The sequence below is a fragment of the Pongo abelii genome, chromosome 16, assembly GCF_028885655.2.
Source record: "Pongo abelii isolate AG06213 chromosome 16, NHGRI_mPonAbe1-v2.0_pri, whole genome shotgun sequence".
Lineage (NCBI taxonomy): Eukaryota > Metazoa > Chordata > Mammalia > Primates > Hominidae > Pongo > Pongo abelii.
In genome coordinates, this window is record NC_072001.2 from 48277182 (window position 1) to 48303427 (window position 26246).

Genomic DNA, 26246 nt, shown 5'->3' on the forward strand with positions numbered 1-26246 from the left:
TTTTCGGTAAACGAAACCACCTAAAATTAGGTGGTTTCTTAGTGCAACATCGGGTTTGAGACTGCAGAAAACTAAGTCTGGAAATTGGGCCATTTGTTCCCCGGGGAGGCAGTGCTTTCCTTCCAGTACCCCGTCGGTCGTTATTTGGAACACCTGGCATTTCACATGGTCTTTGGCCATGTGCCCCTGGCTTGAGAAACTCCGTCATGAAAATCGACAAGTGTGGGTCAGAAATAAGGGAGGACGACAGTTTCGTTCCTTCCATTTCATGTTTTAAAATTTTTGTTTCAACTTGATCAGGATTCTTATTTAGAAAAGTATTTTCCCTCACAGTGCAGTCTTAATTGCTGTGGATTTGTGCAAAGCTAGAGAACTCAGGTTAACATTTATGCTCCTAGCAGGAGAGGCGGCAAGAGATTTGAGTATTTCATTTTTGTACTTATAGAATTATAACTATTCATTTGTGATGAGCTGTCTTTTTAATTTTGGTATCTCAAGCTTGTTTTCCAGAGTTCATGGATGGAAAGCACCAGACGAGCAGATGGCATGGTGGAAAGAGCCTCCGAGAGGGAATTGGGATAACTGAGTTCCAGTCTTGAATCACTTATAGACTACTATATGTCTTCCTGAATTGCAGTCTTCTTATCTGCAAAGTGAGAACAATAGAATTTACTGTCCCTAGCACATGGGGGGGTTGCTGAGAGGCCAAAATGAGAGATTGTACATGCAGAACTCGATGCGTGGCATTAGAGCTGTATGAGGCCGGGTGCAGTGGCTCACGCTTGTAATCCCAGCAATTGGGAAGGCTGAGGCTGGCGGATTGCCTGAGGTCAGGAGTTTGAGACTATCCTGGTCAACATGATGAAACCCTGTCTACTAAAAATACAAAAACTAGGTCAGGCGCGGTGGCTCATGCTTGTAATCCCAGCACTTTGGGAGGCCGAGGCGGGCGGATCACGAGGTCAGGAAATCAAGACCATCCTGGCTAACACGGTGAAACCCCGTCTCTACTAAAAATACAAAAAAAAAATTAGCCGGGCGTGGTGGCGGGCGCCTGTAGTCCCAGCTACTCGGGAGGCTGAGGCAGGAGAATGGCGTGAACCCGGGAGGCGGAGCTTGCAGTGAGCCGAGATGGCGCCACTGCACTCCAGCCTGGGCGACAGAGCTAGACTCCGTCTCAAAAAAAAAAAAAAAAAAAAAAAGCCGGGCATGGTGGTGGGTGCCTGTAATCCCGGCTACTGAGCTGAGATCGAGCCACTACACTCCAGCCTGGGCGACAGAGCAAGACTCCATCTGGGGGGGTGGAAAAGCTATATGAGGTAATGTGTTACTACTCTAGCAATAAGGAGGCCGCCAAATGCCATAATATGGTGAAAGGAGTAAGTCTAGGTTCATAACTTAATTCTGCCACTTAATTTGCTGTGTGACCTGGAACCAAATCCCTTTATCTTTCTAATCAAGACTTCATACTTCTAGTGAGGTTTTGGGAAATCTCTAACATTTCTCAAAATTTAAAAAGTACTTTCTCCCAACAATAAAATGCAGCCACCTCTGAGGTCTGATTCTCTTAGTGTACTGAGGGCAGCCAGAGATGTGCTTCTCCTGAAAAGAATTGAAGAATACAGTAAGTACACATAACAAGGCCTTGAGATTACTATACCATTTCTGTTTGAGATTGGAGGACATCCTCTTGCCACCCATTAAAAGCACTATTTTAATTTTGCAGATGTAAGAATTGGGAGTGTCTGGTAATAATGAAGTTTACGATGTTGTTAAGTTTTACATAATGAAAAACTCATAGTCAAAGAGCATACCCTTATCTCCTGGGATCCAGCAGAAAGTGTGTGAATAGCACCACCCAAACCAGTCCTACTGTTATAAAAGCAAATCAAAGCACTCACTCCTCCTTTTTGCCATGCCTCTGATTTACTTTCATTCTTTGTCCTTTTTCCCCTCTCCCCTTTTATACCACACTTTTATTCATTTACTACAATTATATTTTTTCATTCTCTTTTATGTTCTGTTTTTGAAAAAATTCTGTAACAATTTCTAGAGTGACCTCATCAATTTAAAGTACAAGCTTTACATACTAGATTGTTTGTCTAATACTGGGCCAACTCTGCAAAGTATCTATATAGTGATAGTTGGCAACTCCGTGGTCTTTAGTTGCTGCCTTATTCAGAAGAAATGGAATAGACTGTGAAGTCTTGTCTTGCCTTCCCCTATTGGCAGTAGATACCATTGATAACTTTGAACCAATAATTTTAGGATCTTGGTGGTCTCATACCTAGTCGTTATGCATATTCAAGTCTAATAGTAGTTCATCTTTGTAGCTTAACTTAAAGGCATGATTTAGGATAGTGTGTGTATAAAGGGGTCTAAAAGGACAGGGAATAGAAAACATACCAGAAGCATGGCAAAAATTCAGCTTTTCAATTCTCCCTCATCACTGTTGCTTTGGGGATATGCCCAACTCTCCCTAGTTCCAACCAACAAAGCACAGAGTTTTTGAAATGTGTCTTGAGATTAAAATAAAACAAAAAAGTGAGTAAAGTCATTGGATTAACAAAATAAACAACAAAAGAGCCCGTTGTAAGAATTCATTATTTCTATATCATGGTTGACTTCAGAATCTGTACATAGGAAGTAAACAAGTACAGAGGAAGGTGTTCCTAGAACTTAAGAATACAGATACTCTGTGAAATTGGTTAAGCACACACATATACACACAGATACACTGGATGAGATTAACTATCTACAGAAGTCACCTATTCTAAGAGACATTTGTACCTACAGTTTAGGGGAAGGATATCTCTCAAAGTAAATTAGAAACAATAATGTATTACTCAAGTTCAAACAAGGTGACTAAAGTATATTCTCATGACTGGAATGTAAATAAAGCTGCAATTTTTTTAGAAAATATTATTTGGGCTGCATCAATAAAATATATTTGGAAGGATACACAGATACTGATAACCTAAGTTGTCCCTGGGGAGGGGACCTGGATGGCTAGGAAACAGAAATGAGAGAGATTTTCCACTGTAAGCCTTATTGTACCTTTGAACTTTGAACATGTGAGTGAATTACCTAATAAACAAAAAACATATTTAAAAGACTGCATTTGCAGAGGTGTGATTATCAACATGGAGTTTTTAAAAAGGAAGCCTGAGTGGCCAACCTATCAGAGTCTGTTCATCCAGATCTACCTAAGGATGGAATCAGAATATTCTGGCCTCTGGAAAGGTTAAACCTATTGAGGACAAGAATAATTCTGTGGGTTTTTATGAAATATCCCTCAGAACTATTCACCTCCTCTAACTTGTGAGCTCACCAAGCTCATCCCTGGGAACCTTGGCATGGGGGAGTTACCCTGCCGGCTGAGCACAAGTGATCTGATAGCTAGAAAGATGAAGATCTCATTGTAAAGTATTAAATCAGTATTCTGCTGGGTGTGGTGGTTCACACCTGTAATCTCAGCACTCTGGGAGGCTGAGGTGGGTGGATCACGTGAGGTCAGAAGTTTGAGACCAGCCTGGCAAACATGGCAAAACCCCATCCTACTAAAAATACAAAAATTAGCCAGGTGTGTTGGTGCACACCTCTAATCCCAGCTACTCAGGAGGTTGAGGCAGGAGAATTGCTTGAACCCATCTGAGACCAGCCTGGCAAATATGGCAAAACCCCGTCTCTACTAAAAATACAAAAATTAGCCAGGCGTGTTGGTGCACACCTGTAATCCCAGCTACTCCGGAGGCTGAGGCAGGAGAATTGCTTGAACCCAGGAGGTGGAGGTTGCCCTGAGCCGAGATCATACCACTGCACTCCAGCCTGGGCAACAGGAGAGAAACTCTGTCTCAAAAGTATTAGTAGTAATAATAATAATAAACATTCTAGCTTATCCCTCAGAGTGTGGTGAGTTCTAGCTCAGTTCTTGCTTCCTAATTATGTTTCCCTTCTTAATGTTCTCTTTTTCTTGCCTACCTAGTCGATTCCAGGTAAACTGATGGAATTTACTTTCTAAATCTGAAATGCTGTGGGACTGGCCTGATCCCACAATAGCCTGTGTTCCCTGGAATTGCCTGCTTATATATCTGTCTCTCACTGGGCTGTTGGCTCCTTAAGGACAGGGAGTCTGTTTTACCCACCAATATATCCCTAGCACAGTGCCTGACACAGCCAGAGTCCTTAATCAATTGTTCAATGCCACTCTGATGGCCCAGGCTAGAATAACCAGAGCTCCCTCTTTGGTACTTTGCAGTCTTTGATTTCAAATGAGTTACAAAATCTTGTAAAGGCAGCCTCTGCACTGTCCCTTACGAATCATTTTAGGATTTTTACTAGTTTTGAACAGCTGTGTTATTACTGCTCAACATCTCCCAATGAGGTAGATTCTTTCATTGGAAGACAACTGCAAAACACTAGCTTCAGCTAAATTAAACGCCAGCTTTCTCCAAGTATTTAAAATAATCTCAGCTTAGGTTAGCACTGAAACTGATACAGCTTTAAGAAAACTGAAGAAGAAACATTTGAAGTCTGCTTCAAGGGATCTTCTTTTTTTTTTAACTTTAGTCTTCAAATACCCTTCTGGAATTTAAAAACAGTAAACACCATTCTCTTTCTTAAGGTTCTGACTAAACTTAAAGGCAAAGGCCAACCCATTTGCCAAATTGCTTCATTTTTTTTTTTAATTTAATGTAGTCTTACTCTGTTGCCCAGGCTGGAGTGCAGTGGCATGATCTCAGCTCACTGCAACCTCCGCCTCCCGGGTTAAAGCGATTTCCGGCTAATTTTTGTATTTTTAGTAGAGATGGGGTTTCACCATATTGGCCAGGCTGGTCTCGAACTCCTGACCTCACGATCTGCCCGCCTCAGCCTCCCAAAGTGCTGGGATTACAGGCATGAGCCACCACGCCCGGCCAGCTTCAATTAATTTTAAAATCGTTTCTACTCTAATAATAATAACTACTATTTACTCAGCACTTACTATGTGCCAGATAAGAGCTTCACGTTATTTCATTTAGTCATCTATGAGGTATTCTTATAATATTTTTGTTTCAAAGATGAAGAAACTGAGCCCTACAGGATTAAACAAATTGTCCTAAGTGAAACAGTGGCCAAGTGGCTAATAGAGCCAAAATTCAAATCCAGGCCTCTAACACTCAAAAGCCTGAGCCCTTAACTTCTAGGACACTTGATTTTCTCACAGATTCTCAGGAGAATAGCTACTGCATGATACAGGGTACATACATGTAGTCCAACTACTTTCAGTGTTCAACACTCCTGTAAGCTGCATATTGTGTCGCATGCTGCCATCTTGATATTTCAAGATATCTCTGAGTGTTTTTTCTGGGAGTTATTTATCAGATAACTGTCCTTCTTAGGATAATGCTATACCCATAAAGACTGCATGGTAATGAGTCTTTGACAAACTGAACTTATGTGGGTCAGCTAGAGCTGAATGCTAAAGAGACAGAAAGTCCAGAACTAGTATAAGGCCTCTAAACAAGCTCAGGTATAGCTTAGATCTCTGTTGGGAACTCTACAGAGGCAAGAGAAGGTATTTTAGCATAGGGGTAGCTGTTGCTCCCTGCACTGTAGTCAAAGAAGGGACAGCAGGAAGGGGAAAGTGCTTTAGAAGGGTCTGTCCCATTGGGATGGTTCTGGAAATACAATGTATGTTCATCCTGACTTAATTACAACCCTCGGACTTTTAGCGGTAGCTAAAATAGCTCCACTCACGCCACTGAGAAAGTTGTGCCTTACATTTCCCCCTAAATTGACACTTCTCCACCCCTCCTTTGTTTTTTGAGACAGAGTCTTCCTCAGTCATCCTGGTTGGAGTGCAGTGGTGCGATGGTAGCTCACTGCAGCCTCGACCTCCCAGGCTCAAGCAATCCTCCCACCTCAAGCTCCCAAGTACCAGGGACTACAGATATGCATCACTGCCTGGCTAATGTTTACATTTTTTTGTAGAGATGGGGTCATACTATGTTGCCTAGGCTGGTCTCAAACTCCTGGGTTCACATGATCCTCCTGCCTCAGCCTCCCAAAGAAATGAGATTACAGGTGTGAGCCGACCTTTCCCTTTCTTAACCCAACAGCCTCTAGCACTGGTTGTGCTAGTCAGATAGTGCATATCTAGACAGTGCCCAAAAGTGAGGAAGTCATATTGGCTAATTCCAGAAATGATGCAGAAGTTAGTGAATCTCTATCATTATGTTACATGATATTGGTGCCACGAAGATGCCACTGTCCATAAACAATCCCTGGTATTGCGGGAAATATTTTTGGGGCACCTTAGTGGTAAGAAGGCAGCTGTCACTGGACCTTCTCCCTCTTCTCATTCTTGTAGCCTAAATTCCTTTCCCAGTACTTTTTCAAACATCTTCTCCAAGCTGATTCTCTATTTACACTTTTTGTCTAAAGCCTCAAAAAAATGCTATAAGAAACAGATTGAATGACCAACAACAATTAAAGAATGGTTAAGGAAATTATTACACATTCAGCATTTGGCAAAATGCTTTGGTCTTAAATGAATAAATACATTTTTCTTAATATTTCTTAAGTGAATGAATAAATTTAGGATTTATAATAAATTTCATCATAAGATGAACATGCACCACTAAATAATGTTTAAAGAGAGTTTTTCTTTTAATAAGCTAGGACGTGGAGGATGTGTCATTTTAAAATATGTCAGGTTGACATATTATTTTGAGTTGAAAACAGAGAAAATTTAGTCTTAGAAAAAGAAAGCTGACCTGTCTCTCTGTATATAGTAAGCAATAAAGATTTCTCTGGGAGGAGTACCCTCTCCATACTAGGGAGAGAAAACAGCTCTTATCACCAGAGACTTGGAATTGCAGTTGACAATGGACCTAAACAAACACACTTAATGAAGTAACTCTTATCTTTCACCAGTTTTATACCTCACCATATATCTCCTAGTGACTCCTCTAGAAAATTCACTGTCCCTAGCCAGATTGTCTTTGTCCTGTCATTTCTACTCAAATTTATTGCTCCTTATCTAAAAAAGTATAAAAGCATCTTGCTTTGACTACTTCTTCACACTTCACTCTCCTGTGGAGATCCTTATGTACATGTAAAACTAATAAAATTTGTACGCTTTTCTCTTGTTAATCTGCCTGGTCTCAATTTGGCCTCTACATCCAGCTAAAACGCCCACTAAGAGCTAAAAGTGGGGTTGGAGGTGATCTCTGGCTTCCTCACAATATTAACTGAAAAATAACCGAATATGAAATTGTACATACAGTATTCTCTCAACCATGTTGAACATATGTATGCACATAAAATTCTGGAAAGAAATTTACCAAAATTTAAATAGTGACAATCTTTGCATGGAGATGTAATGGGTAACCTTTATATTCTTCTTTCTGCTTTTCTGCAATTTGTATACCTTTCTATACGAGACTTTGCTACATTTATAATCAGAAAAAAACTCTAATCGCTATTTTTTTTAAGAAGCAAAAGGCCCTGTGTCTGCTTAGAAACAACTCTTGTTGTCACAGATATTTTCCCTTGCAGCTCTGCCCTAAGAAAACTGTAGATACTGCTCTGGGAGAAAACCTCCCACAGCCACCTGGCTCCTCTCATGTCCATACACGCTGTGATCTGGCAGGACAGGGAGATTAGCGTGGGAAGACACTTCTGCCTATCTCTCTGTTGTGCACTTTGCCCAGTTCTCAGTCTCTGCTTGCTATTTCACTCCTGTCTGTCTCGCTTGTTGCTGGTAGGGAATTTTCCAGAATTATCATTCCCAGCAAAAGGCACTTCTCTAGCTGGGCCCTGGGAATTGGAGAAGTAACATTCGCCAGTTTTCTGCATCCCTCTCGAATATTCTTACTTGTCTTGGGCAACATCCCAGGAGGAAGCACTCATCTCCTCCACTTATGGTCATTTAAGTGACAAAACGTCCTCCATAGTCACGTTCTCCCTGCTAAAGAAAGGTCTGTTCAAATAGAATTATTCAGAATTTGCAAGCTTAGAATCGAAGTAGGGTCCAATACTGAACTTTTGCTTAGGAACTCTAAATTACTGTTTACCATGCTATTCAGAATTTAAAAGCAAAACCGAATACCAAGACCATATAAGACTATATATTGCAAAGGCTAAACTAGAAATATTCAGCTATAAGATGGAAATGGAATGACCTGTGAGGCGTGAGGTTTTTATGAAGGCTTGATTTAGTAATGACAGACTATGTCAGCCAACACACTGCCTTTTCTGGAAAGTTATGTTGTTCATGTGACAGCAATTAAATCATTTCAGGGGACAGATTTCAGACATTCCCAAGAGAATGCATCTGCAATTTGAGATACTTGTGCTTTTCTGGCACAATTCTGTAGCAACCAAATTTCTGACTCTGCAGCCAGTTTAGCACTGGGAAAATCCAGTAATTCCCAGATATTTACAAGCAGCCAATGAAGATAAATGTTTACTAGCATAGGACTAATCCCTCACTGACTCTGATTAGATCAAACAGTACTATTTCATGGTATTCCTGTTTTTTTTTTATGTCCAAAGCTTCTGTAACATCTCCAGGAAGAATGAAGCAACTTCTTCCAGTGTACCACAGCACACCTTGTTAATACTTTTTCAAGAGCACTTATACATGGCTGTAACAGCTTGTTTACGTATCTCTTTCGCCAGACCTCTGGAGAGCAAGGGCTACAGCTCCTGTACTTAGCACAGTGATTATCACTTAATAAATGTTTGTGGAATCAATTGCCTAGTCAAAGTTTTATTTTTTCCCTTGGAATTTGTACCTCACTTTAAAACAATATTTACAATTTTGAGAGAAGCATATTTACAGAATTTTAAAACTAAGAGGGACCTTATTTTGTAGGTGGGATAACCATGGCCCAAGGCTAAATGATTCATCCAAATTCACCACACTCTGCTGAGATAAATTCTCAGTGCAATTCTTTTTTCAAGAGTTCAGTGAACTTTTGGAAAACAGACTTTGATTTTATACTCTGGGAATTCAAATCTGAAAACCTTAAACTTCCAAGTCTAGCAAAATGGTGCTACAGGTCTCAAGAAGGGCTTTAAGTGTGATTATATTAATTTTTTAAAAATTAAAGACAGAATCTTGCTATGTTGCCCAGGCTGGTCTTGAACTCCTGGGCTCAAGTGCTCCTCCTGCCTCAGTCAGCCCCCCAGAGTGCTGAGATTACAGGCGTGAGGTACTATACCAGACTGATTAAGTGTGGATATCGTAAGTAGGTATTCTGCACAAGTCGGCCTTCTAAACTTGTGGAAGTCTATCTGTACTTTAATATGTTAAAATAATTTTCATGAGTTTGTGGGAAATTTTGTTTTCTATCTGTTTTTGGATTTACAGAAAAGTTACAAAGATAGTACAGAGTTCCTGTATACCCATCGCCCTGTTTTGGTTTACCCTGTTATTGTCTTCCACAGCTATGATACATTTGCTAAAACTAAGCTACCAACACTGTAAATCATTATTAACTAAACTCCAGACTTTACTTCGATCTTACCAGTTTTTCCACTAACATTCTTTTTCTGTTCCAATATCCAATCTAGGATACCACACTATATTTCCTTGTAATGTCTTCTGTGATTGCCTCTGCTCTGTGACAGTATCTTAGTCTTTCTTTGGTTTTTCAGGACTTTGTCAGTTTTGAGGAAAACTAATCAGGTATTTTGTAGTCTATGCTTTGAACTGGGTTTATGTATTTCTCATGATTGGACTGGCATTATGGAGTTCTGGAAAGAATACTACTGAGATGAAGTGCCCTTTTCATCATATCGTATCAGGTAGTATGTAATGTTCTCATATCACTGATGGTATTAACCCTGTCATTTGCTTAAGGTAGTGTCTGCTGGGTTTTTCCTCTGTAAAGTTGGTTGGTGTTTTTTCCTTTTCATACTTTATTCTTTGGAATTGAGTCTCCAAGACCAACTCCCCTGGAAAGGAAGAGGGGTTTACATACATATATTGCTTGGAAGTCTTCTGCAAGGAAGATTTATCTCTTTTCCTCTCCTTATGGAAAATTTAGTTTGATAAGTAATAATTTTCTTAGTTGGGGGAAGTTAAAGTTATAATTGTGTAAGACAGTATGTTTGGCAGATATAAAATAGTTGGAATATGAGTTTAAAAGATAAAGCCCTCCTTACGGGATATCATCATGGCCAAGACATTTCATATCAATAAACTTTCCAGATAACTGAAGCTTTTTCCTTTAACACTAAAAGTTTTTAAATATATAAACCTCTCCCATTTGTATGGCTGCCTAAGATGAAATAAATACTTTTTATCTTCTTGAACAGAATATCCTGAACACAATTTAACCTTTCTACAAAAATTGTTCATTATACTGAAATTCACAGCAGTGATGATGGTTGAACTTGATGACCTCTAAGGTTTCTTCCAATCCAAGTTTCTATGGTTTGATAACTATCAAACAAAATTAATGAAGCTATGCGCCCAAATAATCAAAGACTTCTTGTTTTTGTGGGGTTTTTTGTTTTGTTTTGTTTTTTAGACAAGGTCTTGCTCGTCACCCAGGCTGGAGTGCAGTGGCACAATCTGGGCTCACTGCAAGCTCCACCTCCCAGGTTGAAGTGATCCTCCCACCTCAGCCACCTGAATAGCTGGGACAATAGGTGCATGCCACCATGCCCGGGTAATTTGTGTATTTTTTGCAGAGATGGGTTTTTGCCATGTTGCTCAGGCTGACTTCTTGTTTTTAACTTAAAGTTTGTATCTTGGGGTAGGGGTACAGAAAGTCTCAGCCTCACTTCTAGACTAGAAAGAAGCAATAGGTATTCTTACAAAGGCATCCAGGGATGCACATAGGAATCACTTGGGGAGCTTGTTAAAAGGCAAATTCTGATTCAGGCCTAAGATTTTGCATTCCTTTTTTTCTTTTTTCTTTTTCTTTCTTTTTTTTTTTTTTTTTTTTTTTTTTGAGACAGAGTCTCACACTGTTGCCCAGGATGGAGGGCAGTGGTGTGATCTCAGCTCACTGCAACCTCCACCTCCCGGGTTCAAGCAATTCTTGTGCCCCTGCCTCCCAAATAGCTGGGACTACAGGCACACACCCATCTAATTTTTGTGTTTTTAGTGGAGACAGGGTTTTGCCATGTTGGCCAGGCTGGTCTCAAACTCCTGGGCTCAAGCAATCTGCCTGCCACAGCCTCCCAAAGTGCTGGGATTACAGGCATGAGCCACTGTGCCCAGCCAAGATTCTGCATTTCTAACAACCTCCCATGTGATACCCATGCTGCCAGTCCATAGGTCACACGCTGAGCAAGGACTCAGGGAATCCCACGCACCAAATATTGTGGTCTGGCTGTTGACAGGGTAGGTGAGTTCCTAAGGCAGTTGGAGCTTTTCTCTCATGCTGCAAAATATTTTAGACATGGATTGTTTTTTAAGTACAGCCGAATATTACAAAAAGAAGGAGCTAGGTGACAAAAATTAAAAACACATTCCTCTAATAGAAACCAAAGAAAGGAATGAAAATTATTTTCCTTAAATGACCTTTGATGCTATGGTTCCTTTGATTCAAGGAGGTATCCAGATCACATCAAAATGACAATAAGCTAGTATTATCATCAGTTGTGTGGAGAGAAGGTCTACTTCTAGAACTTGAGGCTTCTTACCCCAAAATTGCACTTGAGGATTTTAGGACAGCATCAATGCACATTTTATAACATTGTTTCTGCTACTATTTTCTCACAAGCAGAAGTCTGTCCTTTAGGATTTAAGCCATAGTAGCCAACCCCTTAGCTCTTTCAAATTAAGCTGATATGACACACAGAATCTAATTATTTAAATATAAAATGAAGTATATGATTCCTGAGTGAAATATAGTGCCTTTATTAGGGCAACTAATAAAGGTCTTTCAACTATGAGAAGTCTTTCACATCACTGTATGGATGACCACACAGCCTGTCTGAGACAGTTCCAGTCAGAAGTGCAGTGCTCAGGGAAGTGCACCATGCATGCAGATGTGGAGATCGGAATTGACCTGGAAATCACTGCTTGACCATTAACTACTTGGATAACCTTGAGCAAGTCACTTAATCTCTCCACGCCTACTTGTACAAACTAGTTAACCTCAAGGTTTTGTTGAAGTCCTAGTTTCTTACCATTCTATTCTAATACCTTAGAAAGGTATTTTGTATACATTTCAAAACAACGCTTGGCTGGGAGCAGTGGCTCACGCCTGTAATCCCAGCACTTTGGGAGGCCAAGGCAGGTGGATCATCTGAGGTCAGAAGTTTGAGACCAGCCTGGCCAACACGGTGAAACCCCATCTCTACTAAAAATACAAAAAAAAAAAAAAAAAGCTGGGCATGGTGGCACATGCCTGTAATCCCAGCTACTCTAGAGGCTAAGGCAGGAGAATTACCTGAACCCGGGAGGCGGAGGTTGCATTGAGCCAAGATCGTGCCATTGCACTCCAACCTGGGTGACGAAGCGAGACTCTATCTCAAAAAACAACAACAACAACAAAAACAATGCTCATCTCTTTTTATAATGCCATGAAGAGAGCTGATTTTGCCAACTTTGTGCCTAACGGTTGAGCAAGTAGCAGCTTGAATGTTATCTTACACCAAGTAATCAGCAGAGGAAAAATAGCTGAGATTTTGACTTCATTTCTTGAATAGATTTGTGTTTATAAGCTAGCCAGTGGTTTAGTTAACACTGTGCAGAATTATTGCCCCAGACAATTACTAAAGATCAAAGTTTGTAGCATGAATTATACCACTTGGTAAGATTCTGCATTTCTCATAACTGAGTAACAAATTTATATTAGAGTTGGTGTTAGTAAAAAGTGATTCTGGCTTCATTGATTGAATTGTAGAAGGTAAAGAGAAAAACTGCCAATTGCTGCCTAAAAAATTTTCAAGTTCTTCTGCTAAAGAAAAAAAAAGCACAAAAAATAAAAGGATACAAAAGATTTTAGGTTGGCAAATGTGTACCTCAGACAGTGGCAGGCCCTATGGCAGAGTAAAACACAGTATAGCATCATAATAAAGAGTGTGGGCTCTGGAACCAAACTACCCAGCTTTAAAGCCTGACCCTACAATTTAAGCTGTATGACCTTGTGTAAGTGACTTAACCCTTCTGTACCTCAGCTCTCTCAAATATAATAAGGATAATAATAGCATGTAACTCATAGTTATGATTAAATGAATTAATACATGTAAAGCACTTAAAATAACCACTTACATGTTAGCTACTGTTGTTATTAGGAACTGAAATGGGCAGAAGGGGAACTAGTCAGGACAGGAAGGCAAACTTGGTGACAGAAAGGAAGAAAAAGATGCTGAGAGCAAGCTTAGAAATGAGGAAGAAAGTACTTTCCATATCTGGTTCCTACAGTGAGCATTCTCTGTACGTGACTACAACACTCTTGTAGAAAACTTTCTGCATGTGTATGCACGCGCACGTGTGTGCGTGTGTGTAGTGTTTCAAAATGATTTCATACATATCATCTCATTTGATTACCAGCAGTCTACAGAGATAAAGTCTCTATGTAACCTAGAAAATTACTTCTGGCTCTCACAGAACGTGGGGTAGGTAAACACAGGATGAATCCTGAGAGCACCAAAGCACAGCACAGAAGAGCACCCACTACAAGCCATTCATTCCTAGATGGATTCTGAGAAATAGGATGCTGGGTTTTTTATGTATCACCAGGGATGTAATGTGGGGCCACATCTTTGTTTCCCAAGATGATCTCACCATACATTTCCCAAAAGCATTATATTTGATCATCTTCATATCTTCACATTCACCAAATGTACTTCATGTTCCTTTGCAGTAAGCATATTTTGTATGCCTGCCTAGCCTTTACTATGTATCAGATCCACTTCAAAGTAGCCATTCTGTTGAGCCCTGGAAGATACTTGTATTGCTGTTTTCTTGTTTTTCAAATACAATTTGAAAATTTCAAATACAATTAGGGGATCAGTAGAGAACGGCTATATGGTGATGACACAGAACAATCTCTAGCCAAGTAATGGGAAATATGTCTCAGAGAGGTCACTGGCTTATTACTATTAATTAAAATAATAATTAACATTGACCACTTAATATGTGCCTGGCAGTAGCCAAGTGCATGACATGAATTTAGTTATCATGATATTGTGGTATACCCAGAGTATAGCAAATGGTAGGAGCTCAAGAGATATTTGTTGGATAAATGAACCTATGAGGTAGGTATTAGTTTTATCTCCATTTTACAAATGATTAAAATCAGGTGTAAAATTTTAAAGCCTTGTCTAAGGTCACATAACTATTAATTGGTAGGTGTGGTTTGCAAAGCCAGATTTGGTTATAGCGTAGCATAGTGTAGTGGTTCAGAGTGGAAACTTTGGAGCCAGCCAGGCCACTTAGTTTTGAATCCTAGCTCTGCCACTTACTAGCTGTGTGAGTAAGTGGGAAAGCTACTTAACATTTTGTGCCTCAGTTCTCTCAACTATACATTTAAAAAAAAATAGTTCCAACCTCCCAAGGCTATTGGGAGGATTAAATGAGATCATACTGTAAACACTTACAACTGTACCTGGTAGTCTATCTGTGTAGCTATTACTGTTTAGTGGAGCCTTACATTACATGCCAATAGAGCTTTTATCCTTCAAAAGAAATTTCTATAAATTATCTCATAACATCCTGATAGGTGATAATAATTACAATGAACATCATACAGGTTGAGTATCCCTTATCTGAAGTGCTTGGGACCAGAAGTGTTTTGGACTTTAGATTTTTTTGAATTTTGGAATATTTGCATTATACTTACTGATTCAACATCTGAATTCAGAAATCCAAAATCTGAAATGCTGTAATGAGCATTTCCTTTGAGCATCATGTCAGCACTCAAAAAGTTTTTGATGCTGAGCATTCTGAATTTTGGATTTCTGGATTAGGAATGCTCAACCTGTAGTATGTCACTTAATCTCACAATAATCTATTTCAAAGATTTTAAGAATCAGGCTCAGAAAGGTTAAATAAATTGCTCAAGACCATACAGCAAGCCAGTAGCAATGCTAGCCCCTGCTGGAAGAAGGTAGAATGAAAGATCAAAGATGACTAACACATAGCGTCAACTCTTACAATCAGGAGGGAGTACAGCAGAGGTCCCCAACCCTTGGGCCACAGACCGCTGCCAGTCCACAGCCTGTTAGGAACCAAGCCACACAGCAGGAGGCGAGTGGGACTGAGCGAGCATTACCACCTGAGCTCCACCTCCTGTCAGATCAGCAGCATTAGATCATCACAGGAGTGCAAACCTTACTGTATACTGTGAACTGGCATGCAGAGGATCTAGGTTGTGCGTTCCTTGTGATCTGAGGTGGAACAGTTTCATCCCGAAATCATCCCGCTGCCACACCCCATCTGTGCAAAAATTGTCTTCCACGAAATCGGTCTCTGGTGCCAAAAAGGTTGGGGACTGCTGAAGTAGAGGAAAGACAGATAGGAAAACAACTAACTCAAGGCAGAATTAAGCCAAGTGCTAAAAAGGTGGGAAGGTTACATGTTGAGGAAAACCAGAGGAAGAATTGTTGAATTCTATCTGGGCGTCGTGTGTTTGCCAAAACTTCATTCCAAAGGCACTGGCAGGTCAGGCACTATTTCATGGTTCTGAAACATACTGAGTTCACTCAAAGTCAGAAAAGTTTGCAGGTCTATAAAGAAGTGGGACAAAGAAAATTCTGAAAAATGCCTAGGCATTCATGGCTACTCCCACACATTTTAGGGTGTGGGAGGGAAACAGTGACCTTCATTTCAATGGACAAATGAAACATTCAGTACCAAAGATGGGGTGAATAATGTAATTATTCTAAACAAAGTTCCCTATCTGCTCAGTTTGAGAGGATTCAGAACACGTATCTTCATCCTTTTGTCTTCAGTTTTGCTATTTTGGAACCCAGCGGATCATTTCTTTTGGAGTCCGCCCTCCCATTCCAAGGCTAAAAGGTCATGAGATCTCTCTCTCCCCTGTCTCTCAGGGCTTGCATTGTTTTGGCAAGATCTTGTCCATCAGTGAGAAATAATGGTGCAGCAAACAGATATTTCTGTCTCCTCTGTCTGATTTTAGTGCCTTAGAAAGAAGAAATCAAGACTTCATCCCATTTTTTGGATGGGGTGTAGCAAAGCACTAGAGGAAACTTTGATGAAATGGATACCTGTGAATTAATATGAATAAGCCATGTGCAGACAATCTCTATCCTATCTTTAGGCTGGTCTTGTTTCTGGCTCAGTCCCCAAGACCAGGTCATATTTAATATTAGGTCAACTACTAGACAAGTCTGAGTGTTCTAAAGATCTAAGAGTTATTATAGCAGACTAAAATTCTCAACTCTAATATACCTTAGGTATAAAACCCAAACCAATTTTTTTTTAGATTTTTCAAGCTCATTCTCCTAGATTCAAATAAAAACTACGTGGATTTCTAGTATTTCAGGAAACAGATCGATTTAACTATTAAACACCTAGCATTTTGCTCAATGCTGGGATGGGGAGCAAAAATTATAAAAGATTAGAAAAAAGAGGTACAAATTCCCAAATCACTTAAAGATCTCACTGGAAAAATAATAGAAAGTCACTTTAAACAATTGTCTAGCAATACAAACAGAATGCAACTAGATGCATAAATGTATGGACAGTGCTACAGGACCTCAGATTAAGACAAGAGCAATTTGAACCAAAGATGTGAAATAAATCATCCTGGAGGGAAGTTAAATTTGCATTAAGGCTTTATAAATGAATGACCTGGAGTAAAGCGTTTACTTGTAGGAGAGAATACCATTAACTCTGCCCTGTCCACCATTGTACTATAGTGCTCTGGATGTCATTCCCTCCCATTTACCGCACATTTCCTGGTATAGAATGAATTAAAAAAATGGCATTCAAGGCTTTCCATGACTAAGTCCCATTTTACCAATCCAGCCTTGCTGCTACTCATTCATTCATTCAACATATCTTGATTTTACACTTAAATCCTTTAGGTACTGTGGTAAGTACAGAGCACCTGGAGAAGAGCAAGACTCATTTTCTGTCCTTAAAGGGTTTAGAAAGACAAGGATACCACAGCTAAAACACAATATGATAACTGCTCTAAGAGGTACGCACAGGGTATCAAGGAAACTCAGAGCAGGAATACTTATCTTGGAGGAGGGAAAGCAGTCGAGGAAAGTTGATAAACTTGCCTTGAAGTTGCTATGAATAAACCATTTCTGGACAGTATCTTGTTCCTGGAGCCTGGTCTTCTCTCTGGCTCAGTCCCCAAGATCTGATCTTACACAATACTGAGTCAATGCTTAGACAAGTTTGAAAGCTCTATAATTCATTTAGATAAACTAAATTCTCAGATTTAATATAACTCAGATATAGTCCTCAAACCAGTCAAAGTATAAGAGATTTTTCTTGGCTGGTTTAATATAGTTACAATTTAGGGAGAGACTGGAGGGATGGAGTTTAATTAGGACATTTTCGCAATGATCCAATAAAAGTAATAAAAATTCCTTTTGATGGTAGAAATAGAAAAGAGTAGATGAATGTTTAGATAAGCTGGCAGCACACAGTTTCCAAAGGTATGGTATAGTCAATCTTAAGATACAGTATTTGGGCTGGGCACAGTGGCTCACGCCTGTAATCCCAATACTTTGGGAGGCTGAGGTGGGTGGATCATGAGGTCAGGAGATCGAGAACATCCTGGCCAACATGGAGAAACCCCGTCTCTACTAAAAACACAAAAATTAGCCGGGCATGGCAGCATTGTGCCTGTAATCCCAGCCACTCAGGAGGCTGAAGCAGGAGAATCACTTGAACCCAGGAGGCAGAGGTTGTAGTGAGCCGAGATCACGCCACTGCACTCCAGCCTGGGCAACAGGGTGAGACTCCATCTCAAAAAAAAAAAAAAGCCAAAAGTATGGTAAAGATAATACTGACCTTCTGTTAGTTTCTTAAACACAAAAAGCATATTCCAATCTCAGGGCATTGGCACAGGCTTTTCCCTCTTCCCTTTCCTCTTCCAATTTTTCTGCTTGGTTTTTACTTAACCTTCACGTCTCAACTGGAATGTCACTTCCTCAGAGACCTTCTCTCCTTTCCTGTTGTGAAATAAGAAATATATATATGGTCTCTGCCTCTAGTCTCTGGCCTAGAGCTCCCAACACCCTTGTAATTTCCTGAGTTACAGGGGTGCTAGGAGAATCTTTGGTTCTAATGTTTGGTCTTTGCTCTCGTTCCTGACATGGAGCTCTTAAATCCCGTGGACTTTCCTGAGTGATAGGAGCAGGCCTTTGTTCTACCAAGGCAATTCTTGCCCGGCTCCTAGATGAGGGCTGGTCACCGGAAAGCCCAACCATGATCATAAACTTGGAGCTTTCAGCCCCTACCTCCATTCTCCAGAGAGGGACAGAGGCTGGAAATTGAGTTAATAATTGAGAATGCCTACGTGATGAAGGCCCCATAAAAATCCCTTAACTATGGGGTTCAGAGAGCTTCCAGGCTGGCAAACACACATCCATGTGCCTGGAATGTGGTACATACCAACTCCATGGGGACAGAAGCTCCTGTACTCAGGACCCTTCCAGATCTCACCCTTTGTATCCCCTGGCTGTTCATCTGTATCCTTATTACATCCTTTATTAATAAGCCAGTAAATGTAAGTAATGTGTTTTCCTGAGTTCCAAGAGCCATCCTAGTAAATTAATAGAACCTAAGAAGCGGGTCATGGGAAGCCCAATTTACAGCCCATCCCTGGTCAGAAGCACAAGTCACAATCTGGAACTTGTGATTGGCATCTGAAGGCGGGGGCAGTCTTGAGGGACTGGGCCCTGAACCTGTGGAGTCTGATGCTATCTCCAGGTAGATAGTCTCAGCATTGAATTGAATTAGAGGACACCCAGGTGGTATCTGTGGGAGAATTTGCTTGATATGTGGGGAACCCCCCCAAACAACACCTGGTGTCAGAAGTGCTGTGTTCAGTGGCTGAGTGGTGTATGAGAGTAGGAAAAACAATTTGTTTTGTTTTTCCTATCCTTAATACCTGTTTAAAGTAGCCCTTTTCTGTTTACTTCTTTCAAAGCAATTTTCATCACCTTTAATTATCAGATTTATTCACTTGTTTACTTCTTCAATGTTTGACTTCCCAGTAGACTATAAGCTTCATGAAGGCAAGGATTACAGTGTTTTTATTGTTGTTGTTTGCCACCAAATACTCAGCCTCTGGTATAGTAACTAGCAAGAAGTAGATGTTCAACAAATATTTGTTTTAATAAATATATAATTATTATGTTTGTAAGCTGAAAAGTGTGAACCAACATCATAGGGAAAAATTACCTTAACATTAACTTCTAAAAAATGATGAATCAAGCAATTTCCTGAAAATGTGCAAGAACGGACTTTCAGAATGATGTTCTATGAACTATATTCTGCAGGTCATTTGAAATCCAGCAAATATTTTCATCCTCCTTCTTCTGATTCTATAACTTATTCTATATTTAGAATTACTCTAAAGACTAATTCTAACCTGGATACAAGATAAAAAGTACAGATGGAAGATTCTAAAGAACAATTTTAACAATGTCCCATTTAGGGGGATTTTCATTACATACTTTAAGAACACAGGTTTGGCATATTAGGTATCCGTGGAAATAAGTCACTTACTACATCTACATGAGCATGTTGAGATGAAAGTGTTTGCAAATCATGCTTTTTCAAGGGTGGCTAAGCAAATCTCTATTCATCTATTACAACTCATAGTCATTGCTAATGTTCAAATATATTAGGGTTGAACATAACACAGAAATGGAAATGCAGGAAAGGTTAACATTATTTAATTTACAGATGACTCATGCTACTGGTTTAACCATTTTCTTTAGATTTTTTTCATATACAGGAATATATTTATATATATATATATATATATATATAAAAAATATGCTGAAGGGACAAAAATATTGCATGATCGTTATCCTAAAGAAGAAACAGATTCCAATTATCTCTTTTGAATTATAGACTTACAATTAATTAAGAATTTTTATAGTTAATTAAAAATTAGACAGATTGTAACCTTGAATGTAAGAAAGGACATAAAGAGAAACTATTTGTTACATGTACCTCTTCCGGAAAATCTCACAAAAGATTTTGTTTGGCAAAGCTATTTGAAACAATTTAAAGCTAGAAATGTTTCTAGGCTATAGCAAGATGAATTCCATCGGTTTGGATTTTGACCTACCACTAAATTTTGGATTTAGGAACGGTCTCGTTTTTGTACTTAACACAAAAATTAAATTTTAACTTAGAAATTGAGTTTTACATGGCTTGAGGCTTGTGAAAAATTATGTGAAAATAAGTCAGTTACTGCTATGATCTCAGTGTTTGTGTCCTCCACAAAATTCATTTGTTGAAATTTTAACCCTTGAGATGATGGTAGTAGGAGTCAGGGCCTTTTGGGAGGTGATTAGGTCATGAGAGTGGAGCCCTCATGAATGGGATCAGTGTGCTTATAAAAGAAACATGAGGGAGCTAGCTAGTCCCTTCCACCATGTGCGGGTACAATGAGCTGTCTCTAGACAGGGAGCCCTTACCAGTCATGGAATCTGCCAGTGCCTTGTCTTTGACTTCCCAGCCTCCAGAACTGTAAAAAATAAATTGCTGTCATTTATAAGCTACCTGGTTCGTAGTATTTTGTTACAGCAGCCTGAACAGACTAAGCCAGTTAATATATAGAGACAACAGATGGCTTCATACACCTAGGTGTGAATCCTGGGAAAATTGAGCGGAAACCACAGTTGAGAACACCAATGTCCTAACAATCCTGTAGCCTTCAGGCTTAGTTGGTTCTGGACTCCCTCTAGTGGTTCAATTCTAGTGCTTTAATTGATGTTCTTCAATTCATAGAATTAACAAATTTCTGGTCAGATTAAAAACAACTAAGCAAAAGAGCCACACAACTCCCATTAGAATGGTTTACCACAAGGAGGCCAGGTGCAGTGGCTCATGCCTGTAATCTCAGCACTTTGGGAAGCTGAGGCAGGTGGATCACTTGAGGCCTGGAGTTTGAGACCAGCCTGGCCAACAGGGTAAAACCCTATCTCTACTAAAAATCCAAAAGTTAGCCGGGCGTGGTGGTAGGCACCTGTAATCCCAGCTACTTGGGAGCCTGAGGCAGGAGAATTGCTTGAACCTGGGAAACAGATGTTGCAGTGAGCTGAGATCCTGCCATTGCACTCAAGACTGGGTGACAGAGCAAGACTGTCTAAAAAATAAATAAAATTTTAAAAATAAAAAGAATGGTTTATCACAAGGAAATTAAGTCATTGAATGGCATGATAAATATGGATGTTCAGATGGCTGAAATCATAGTGTTGCAAATGGTTAGACCTAAAGGGACAGAATGGATTTTACTGGATGATTGGGAAAGACATTTATAGTTTTGCTCAGAGTGAGTGGATAAGAGCTGAAGGCCCAGTAACAGAATTCCTTGTTGCTTTTGTTTGCAGCCTATGGTAAAGACTGGATCTTTTAGGGAAAGAGTGAAGTGAAATAATATTTCCTGTGCATATGGATTCTATAAGATCAGAGGGTTCTTGTTTGACCTTGTATAAAATCAACCTCTTAGACCAACCAAAAGCAACATGTAGTTTCCTTCTCATCATATTCCTAATAGCATAGTTTGTGCCTCTGTTTTAAACCAATTCAGAAAACTTTGAGGCTGATTTAACTTTATTGGCTCCCTATTTTGGCTTTGGTTATTCCACTCCATTAAACCTTTACTTCTTGGCCATTTCTGCACTGTAAATATAAGTAAATCTACTAACTCTTTTACATGAGATCCCTTTACATATTTAAGACAGTTATCATGTCCTCAGTAAGTCTTCTTTCCCTCTCCAAGATCCTTAAAGCTTCTTGGAACTGAATAGAAGGAACTCGATGAGGTAGAGGCTTCTGATAAAATAACTTGATAGGCATGTAATTCACACCTTTAGGGGTCGGTAAAAACGATGGCTTTTTTTTAAATTTCAGAAAATGCAAAGCTGTTATTTAAAAGTCCCAAAACCAAAAAGAACTGAAGCCAATGGGATTAAGAGGAAAAAAGAAAACAGGAAGTAATGGGTGACTTACCCATTTCAAGACCTCCTCCTGCTATTTTCTGATCCCTAAATTGTTCCAGAATCGATTTAAGCAGAAAAGTACAGCTGAGACCAGATAAGTTACTGTCAAGTCAAGAAGTCTGTCATGTCTGCCATGAAGTTTGGATAGAATGAGATCAGGAACTGGCATGGGTCTTAAGATCCCAGATCTGACAGTACTTCCCGTTGATAAGATATTACTACACAGTCTGTAATTGATTATTTGCATAGATAGAAAAAAAAAACAACTTCCCAGCAACTTAAGCACTCTAAAATATCAGTTTTGTCAACTCACAAATTTGGGTTGCAGTGAAAGTGGGGAAAATAGAGGTAGGAAGATGTAAGTCAAATAAAAACAAGGTATATCTACTTGTCTTTGAATATCTGTAGTTCTTTTTTAACGGCAATTAAGAGAGATAGAAAATGTATTCCAGCTGATAAAAAGGAATTCCCTGTGCGAAAGGGAAAGGCAGAAAGCAGCTGGAAAAAAAATAGCAGGCAGTTGTCTTAATAATGTAGATAGGTATCGCCTCTAATACAGGACTTAGTACTGTTGTGCCCCAATTAGACAGTAAGCATTGATCGCATGAACTTTAGTGATTAATTTGTTGCCAAAGAATCTTCAAAAGAATATCAGAAATCAGAACAAATGTACTGTTGGTGTACTACAAATCCATCAGGTAGCCTAGTTTTCCTTCTTTCCTCTCTACAAGGGATTTTAAGTGCCACAGTGTGCTTCCCTCCCACTATGCTGGTGCTTTCCCATAGGAAGGGTTGTGCCTGGACCTCCCAGATTGGAACCCCGATTATCGAAGGTCCCAAGGCTGTATTCTCAGCTACGCCAAGTCACCTCAGACATTTGCACCAGAGCACCCAAAATTCTGTGTCCATGGGGATAGTTGGAGTTTCTTCACAAAATAGCGAAGTCTCTACGTTGCTATTCCAACGGCGGCAGTACTGATGCTCCAGTTCGAAGGCCAGGAAAACAGAATGTAACGCCGGTGACTTCCAAGATATATGCAACCACCAAAGTACATGCTTAATGACCTAGTGAAGTGAGCTTAAGCCGCCTCCCAGACATCTGTAACGAAGACCATCTCGGCAAAGCTCTGGGGTAGGCAACCCGATTTCACGAAAGCGGACACCAACGCTCTACCCAGAAGCCCGAGCGTCGTCTAACGTTTCCATTGGCCCTTTCGGCCTTCACTCAGCGGCTAGCACCGCAGTCTTCCCTAGCGCATGCGCGCAATCTGCTTCCGGCCTGCGAGCTCAGTGTTCCGCTCTTTGTGGGCCGGGTGGGTTTCCTACACTGGTTTCGTCTGCCTGGTTCATCTGTGTGCAATGGCTCCGGACTCGGATCCTTTCCCTGAAGGGCCGCTCTTAAAGCTGCTACCCTTAGACGCTAGAGACCGGGGCACCCAGCGCTGCCGCCTGGGCCCGGCCGCCCTCCACGCCCTGGGCGCGCGCTTGGGCTCGGCAGTGAAGATCTCGCTACCCGACGGGGGCTCCTGCCTCTGCACTGCCTGGCCTCGGCGGGACGGAGCTGACGGCTTTGTGCAGCTGGACCCGCTGTGCGCGAGCCCCGGGGCGGCGGTCGGGGCGTCGAGATCCCAGAGGAGTCTCGGCCTGAATCGCCTCCTCCTAGTGCCCTGTCAGCCCCTGCGGCGCGTCGCCGTGTGGCCGGTGTTGCGAGAGCAGGCAGGCGCGCCCGGTGCTCGGAATACAGCCCCGGTGCTGGAGGCGGCGCAGGAGCTGCTGAGAAACCGACCGATCTCCCTGGGCCACGTGGTGGTCGCTCCGCCGGGCGCTCCTGGCCCAGTGGCTGCCTTGCATATCGTCGGCGGGACGCCCAGTCCCGATCCCGCTGGGCTGGTCACCCCTCGTACTCGCGTCAGCCTTGGCGGGGAGCCTCCGTCGGAAGCCCAGCCGCAGCCCGAGGTTCCCCTGGGAGGTCTTTCGGAGGCGGCCGACTCGCTGCGGGAGCTCCTCCGCCTCCCGCTCCGCTACCCCCGCGCCCTGGCCGCGCTGGGCTTAGCGGTGCCTCGCGGGGTGCTCCTGGCGGGGCCCCCCGGAGTGGGCAAGACCCAGCTGGTGCGGGCCGTGGCGCGCGAGGCGGGCGCGGAGCTGCTGGCAGTCAGCGCCCCGGCGCTGCAAGGTTCCCGGCCTGGGGAGACCGAGGAGAACGTGCGGCAGGTCTTCCAGCGCGCCCAGGAGCTGGCCAGCCGCGGACCCAGCCTCCTCTTCCTGGACGAGGTGGACTCCTTGTGTCCCCGGCGGGGCGGTCGAGCACCCGAGAGCCGCGTAGTGGCCCAGGTGTTGACGCTGCTGGACGGCGCCAGTGGGGACCGCGAGGTCGTGGTTGTGGGAGCCACTAACCGGCCGGACGCTCTAGACCCAGCGCTGCGTAGACCCGGGAGATTTGACCGAGAGGTGAATGGGCTTGGCGGGTTTGCCCACTGTCGGTGGAACCTCGGTCGCTTCTGGCACCAGTTGGCTGCCCCGGAGGCGTTTGCCTCTTAGGTTTGAGCATCGGTGAGGCTGGAGTGGGGCTCTTTGCAATGCAGAGAACACGTTCTCTGCCCATATATCATCTGTGAGTCAGGACCTGTATTTCCCCAGAGTCAAATTGTCAGGACCTGTGAGTCAGGATCTGAGAGTCAGGACCTGTGTTTCCCCAGAGTCTAATTGTTTTGGGAAGCGAGGTGTCCATTACAGATTAATTTTGTTGTGCAGGTCCTATAATCAGTAATGTTAATTCTTAAGAGAATTTTGGTCACCTACGAGCGTGTTAAACTCATTTTTTGGAATGAGAATTTAAAGAAGAAGGATAGCCTCAAGAAGTAAGTGTGTTGAAATAAAGAGGGAGAAGGCGGGGAAGAACTAAATGGAAGCAGGCATTAACTCTTCTGGATTTATTCATTCCTTGTCCTAACACCAGCATCCTATTCCACAATTGAGGAGGTACCCACAGCTGCTCCCTGAGTTGTCAGGGAGGTTGAATATTCGGAGCTGTCCTATTTTATAAGCTTTGGTCCTAAATTGACTTGAATTCTAAAGAATAGTTTGAAATTTAGTGACTGATATTTCTATTTTGTGATAGGATTCAAAAGAGAAATGATAATTACACACTTTTAGCTTAGTTAGTTCAGGACTTGAGTGGATTTTTTCCTTGCACTATCTAGTACCTGTGTCCTTAAGGGCAGGGACCTAGCTATCTATACCTGGCTTCTAGAACTTTATGTGTTCTTAAAAATAACAAAAACTTGTTAAATGACATAGAATTTTCATTGTGCAACTTTCTAGCCAGTGTTACTCCTCTGGAATATTAGGATTTTCATATATTCAGAATCTAAAGTATACGTAAAGTGCACGGTACTAGTTCCAAAACGGTTCACTAAATTGTCGTACATGTTTGTCAGGATAAAAAACATATTATTATTTTGGCCGGGCGCGGTGGCTCACGCCTGCAATCTCAGTACTTCGGGAGGCTGAGGTGGGTGGATCATCTGAGGTCAGGAGTTTGAGACCAGCCTGGCCAAGATGGTGAAACCCCGTCTCTACTAAAAATACAAAAATAAGCCGGGCATGGTGGCACATGCCTGTAGTTCTAGCTACTCTGGAGGCTGAGGCACCAGAATCACTTGAACCAGGAGGTGGAGGTTGCAGTGAGCTGAGATGGTGCCCGCTGCACTCCAGACTGGGCAGCAGAGTGAAACTGTGTCTCAAAAAAAAAAAAAAAAAAATATATATATATATATATGTGTGTATATATATATATGTGTGTGTGTATATATATGTGTGTGTATATATATATGTGTGTATATATATGTATACACACACACATATATAAAATGTTTTTTGGAAATCTTTTTCAATTGATCTATTTTTATTGATACACAATTGTGCATGTTTTGAGGTACATGTGATATTTTGGTACATGCATACAATTTGTAATTATCAAATCAGGGTGTTTAGGATATCCATCACCTCCAACATTTATCATTTCTTATCTGAGTGTTGGGAATATTTCAGATTCTCTCTAGTAGCTATTTTGAAATATACAAGAAATTATTGTTAACTGTAGTCACCCTACTACGCTATCAAAC

The 26246-nt window shown here is 41.3% G+C and overlaps 1 protein-coding gene and 1 long non-coding RNA gene across 4 annotated transcripts in view; one reads left to right on the forward strand and one right to left on the reverse strand.

Moving 5' to 3' along the window:
- Nucleotides 1–417: 417 nt before the first annotated feature.
- LOC112129049 (uncharacterized) lies at nt 418–21269 on the reverse strand. The gene is made up of 3 exons (XR_002911458.3): nt 20596–21269; nt 17951–18111; nt 418–646 (listed from the first exon to the last, which is right to left on the reverse strand). It is a non-coding gene; the product is annotated as an uncharacterized LOC112129049 (long non-coding RNA).
- AFG2B (AFG2 AAA ATPase homolog B) overlaps nt 21269–26246 on the forward strand; it is a 28536-nt gene continuing 23558 nt past the window's right edge. For all 3 annotated transcript variants that reach the window (XM_054531408.2, XM_002825408.5, XM_054531409.2), the window contains exon 1: nt 21269–24570. In XM_054531408.2, coding sequence (XP_054387383.1) covers nt 23380–24570 — 1191 coding nt within the window. In that variant the 5' untranslated portion in view covers nt 21269–23379. The remainder of the gene's footprint in view (nt 24571–26246) is intronic.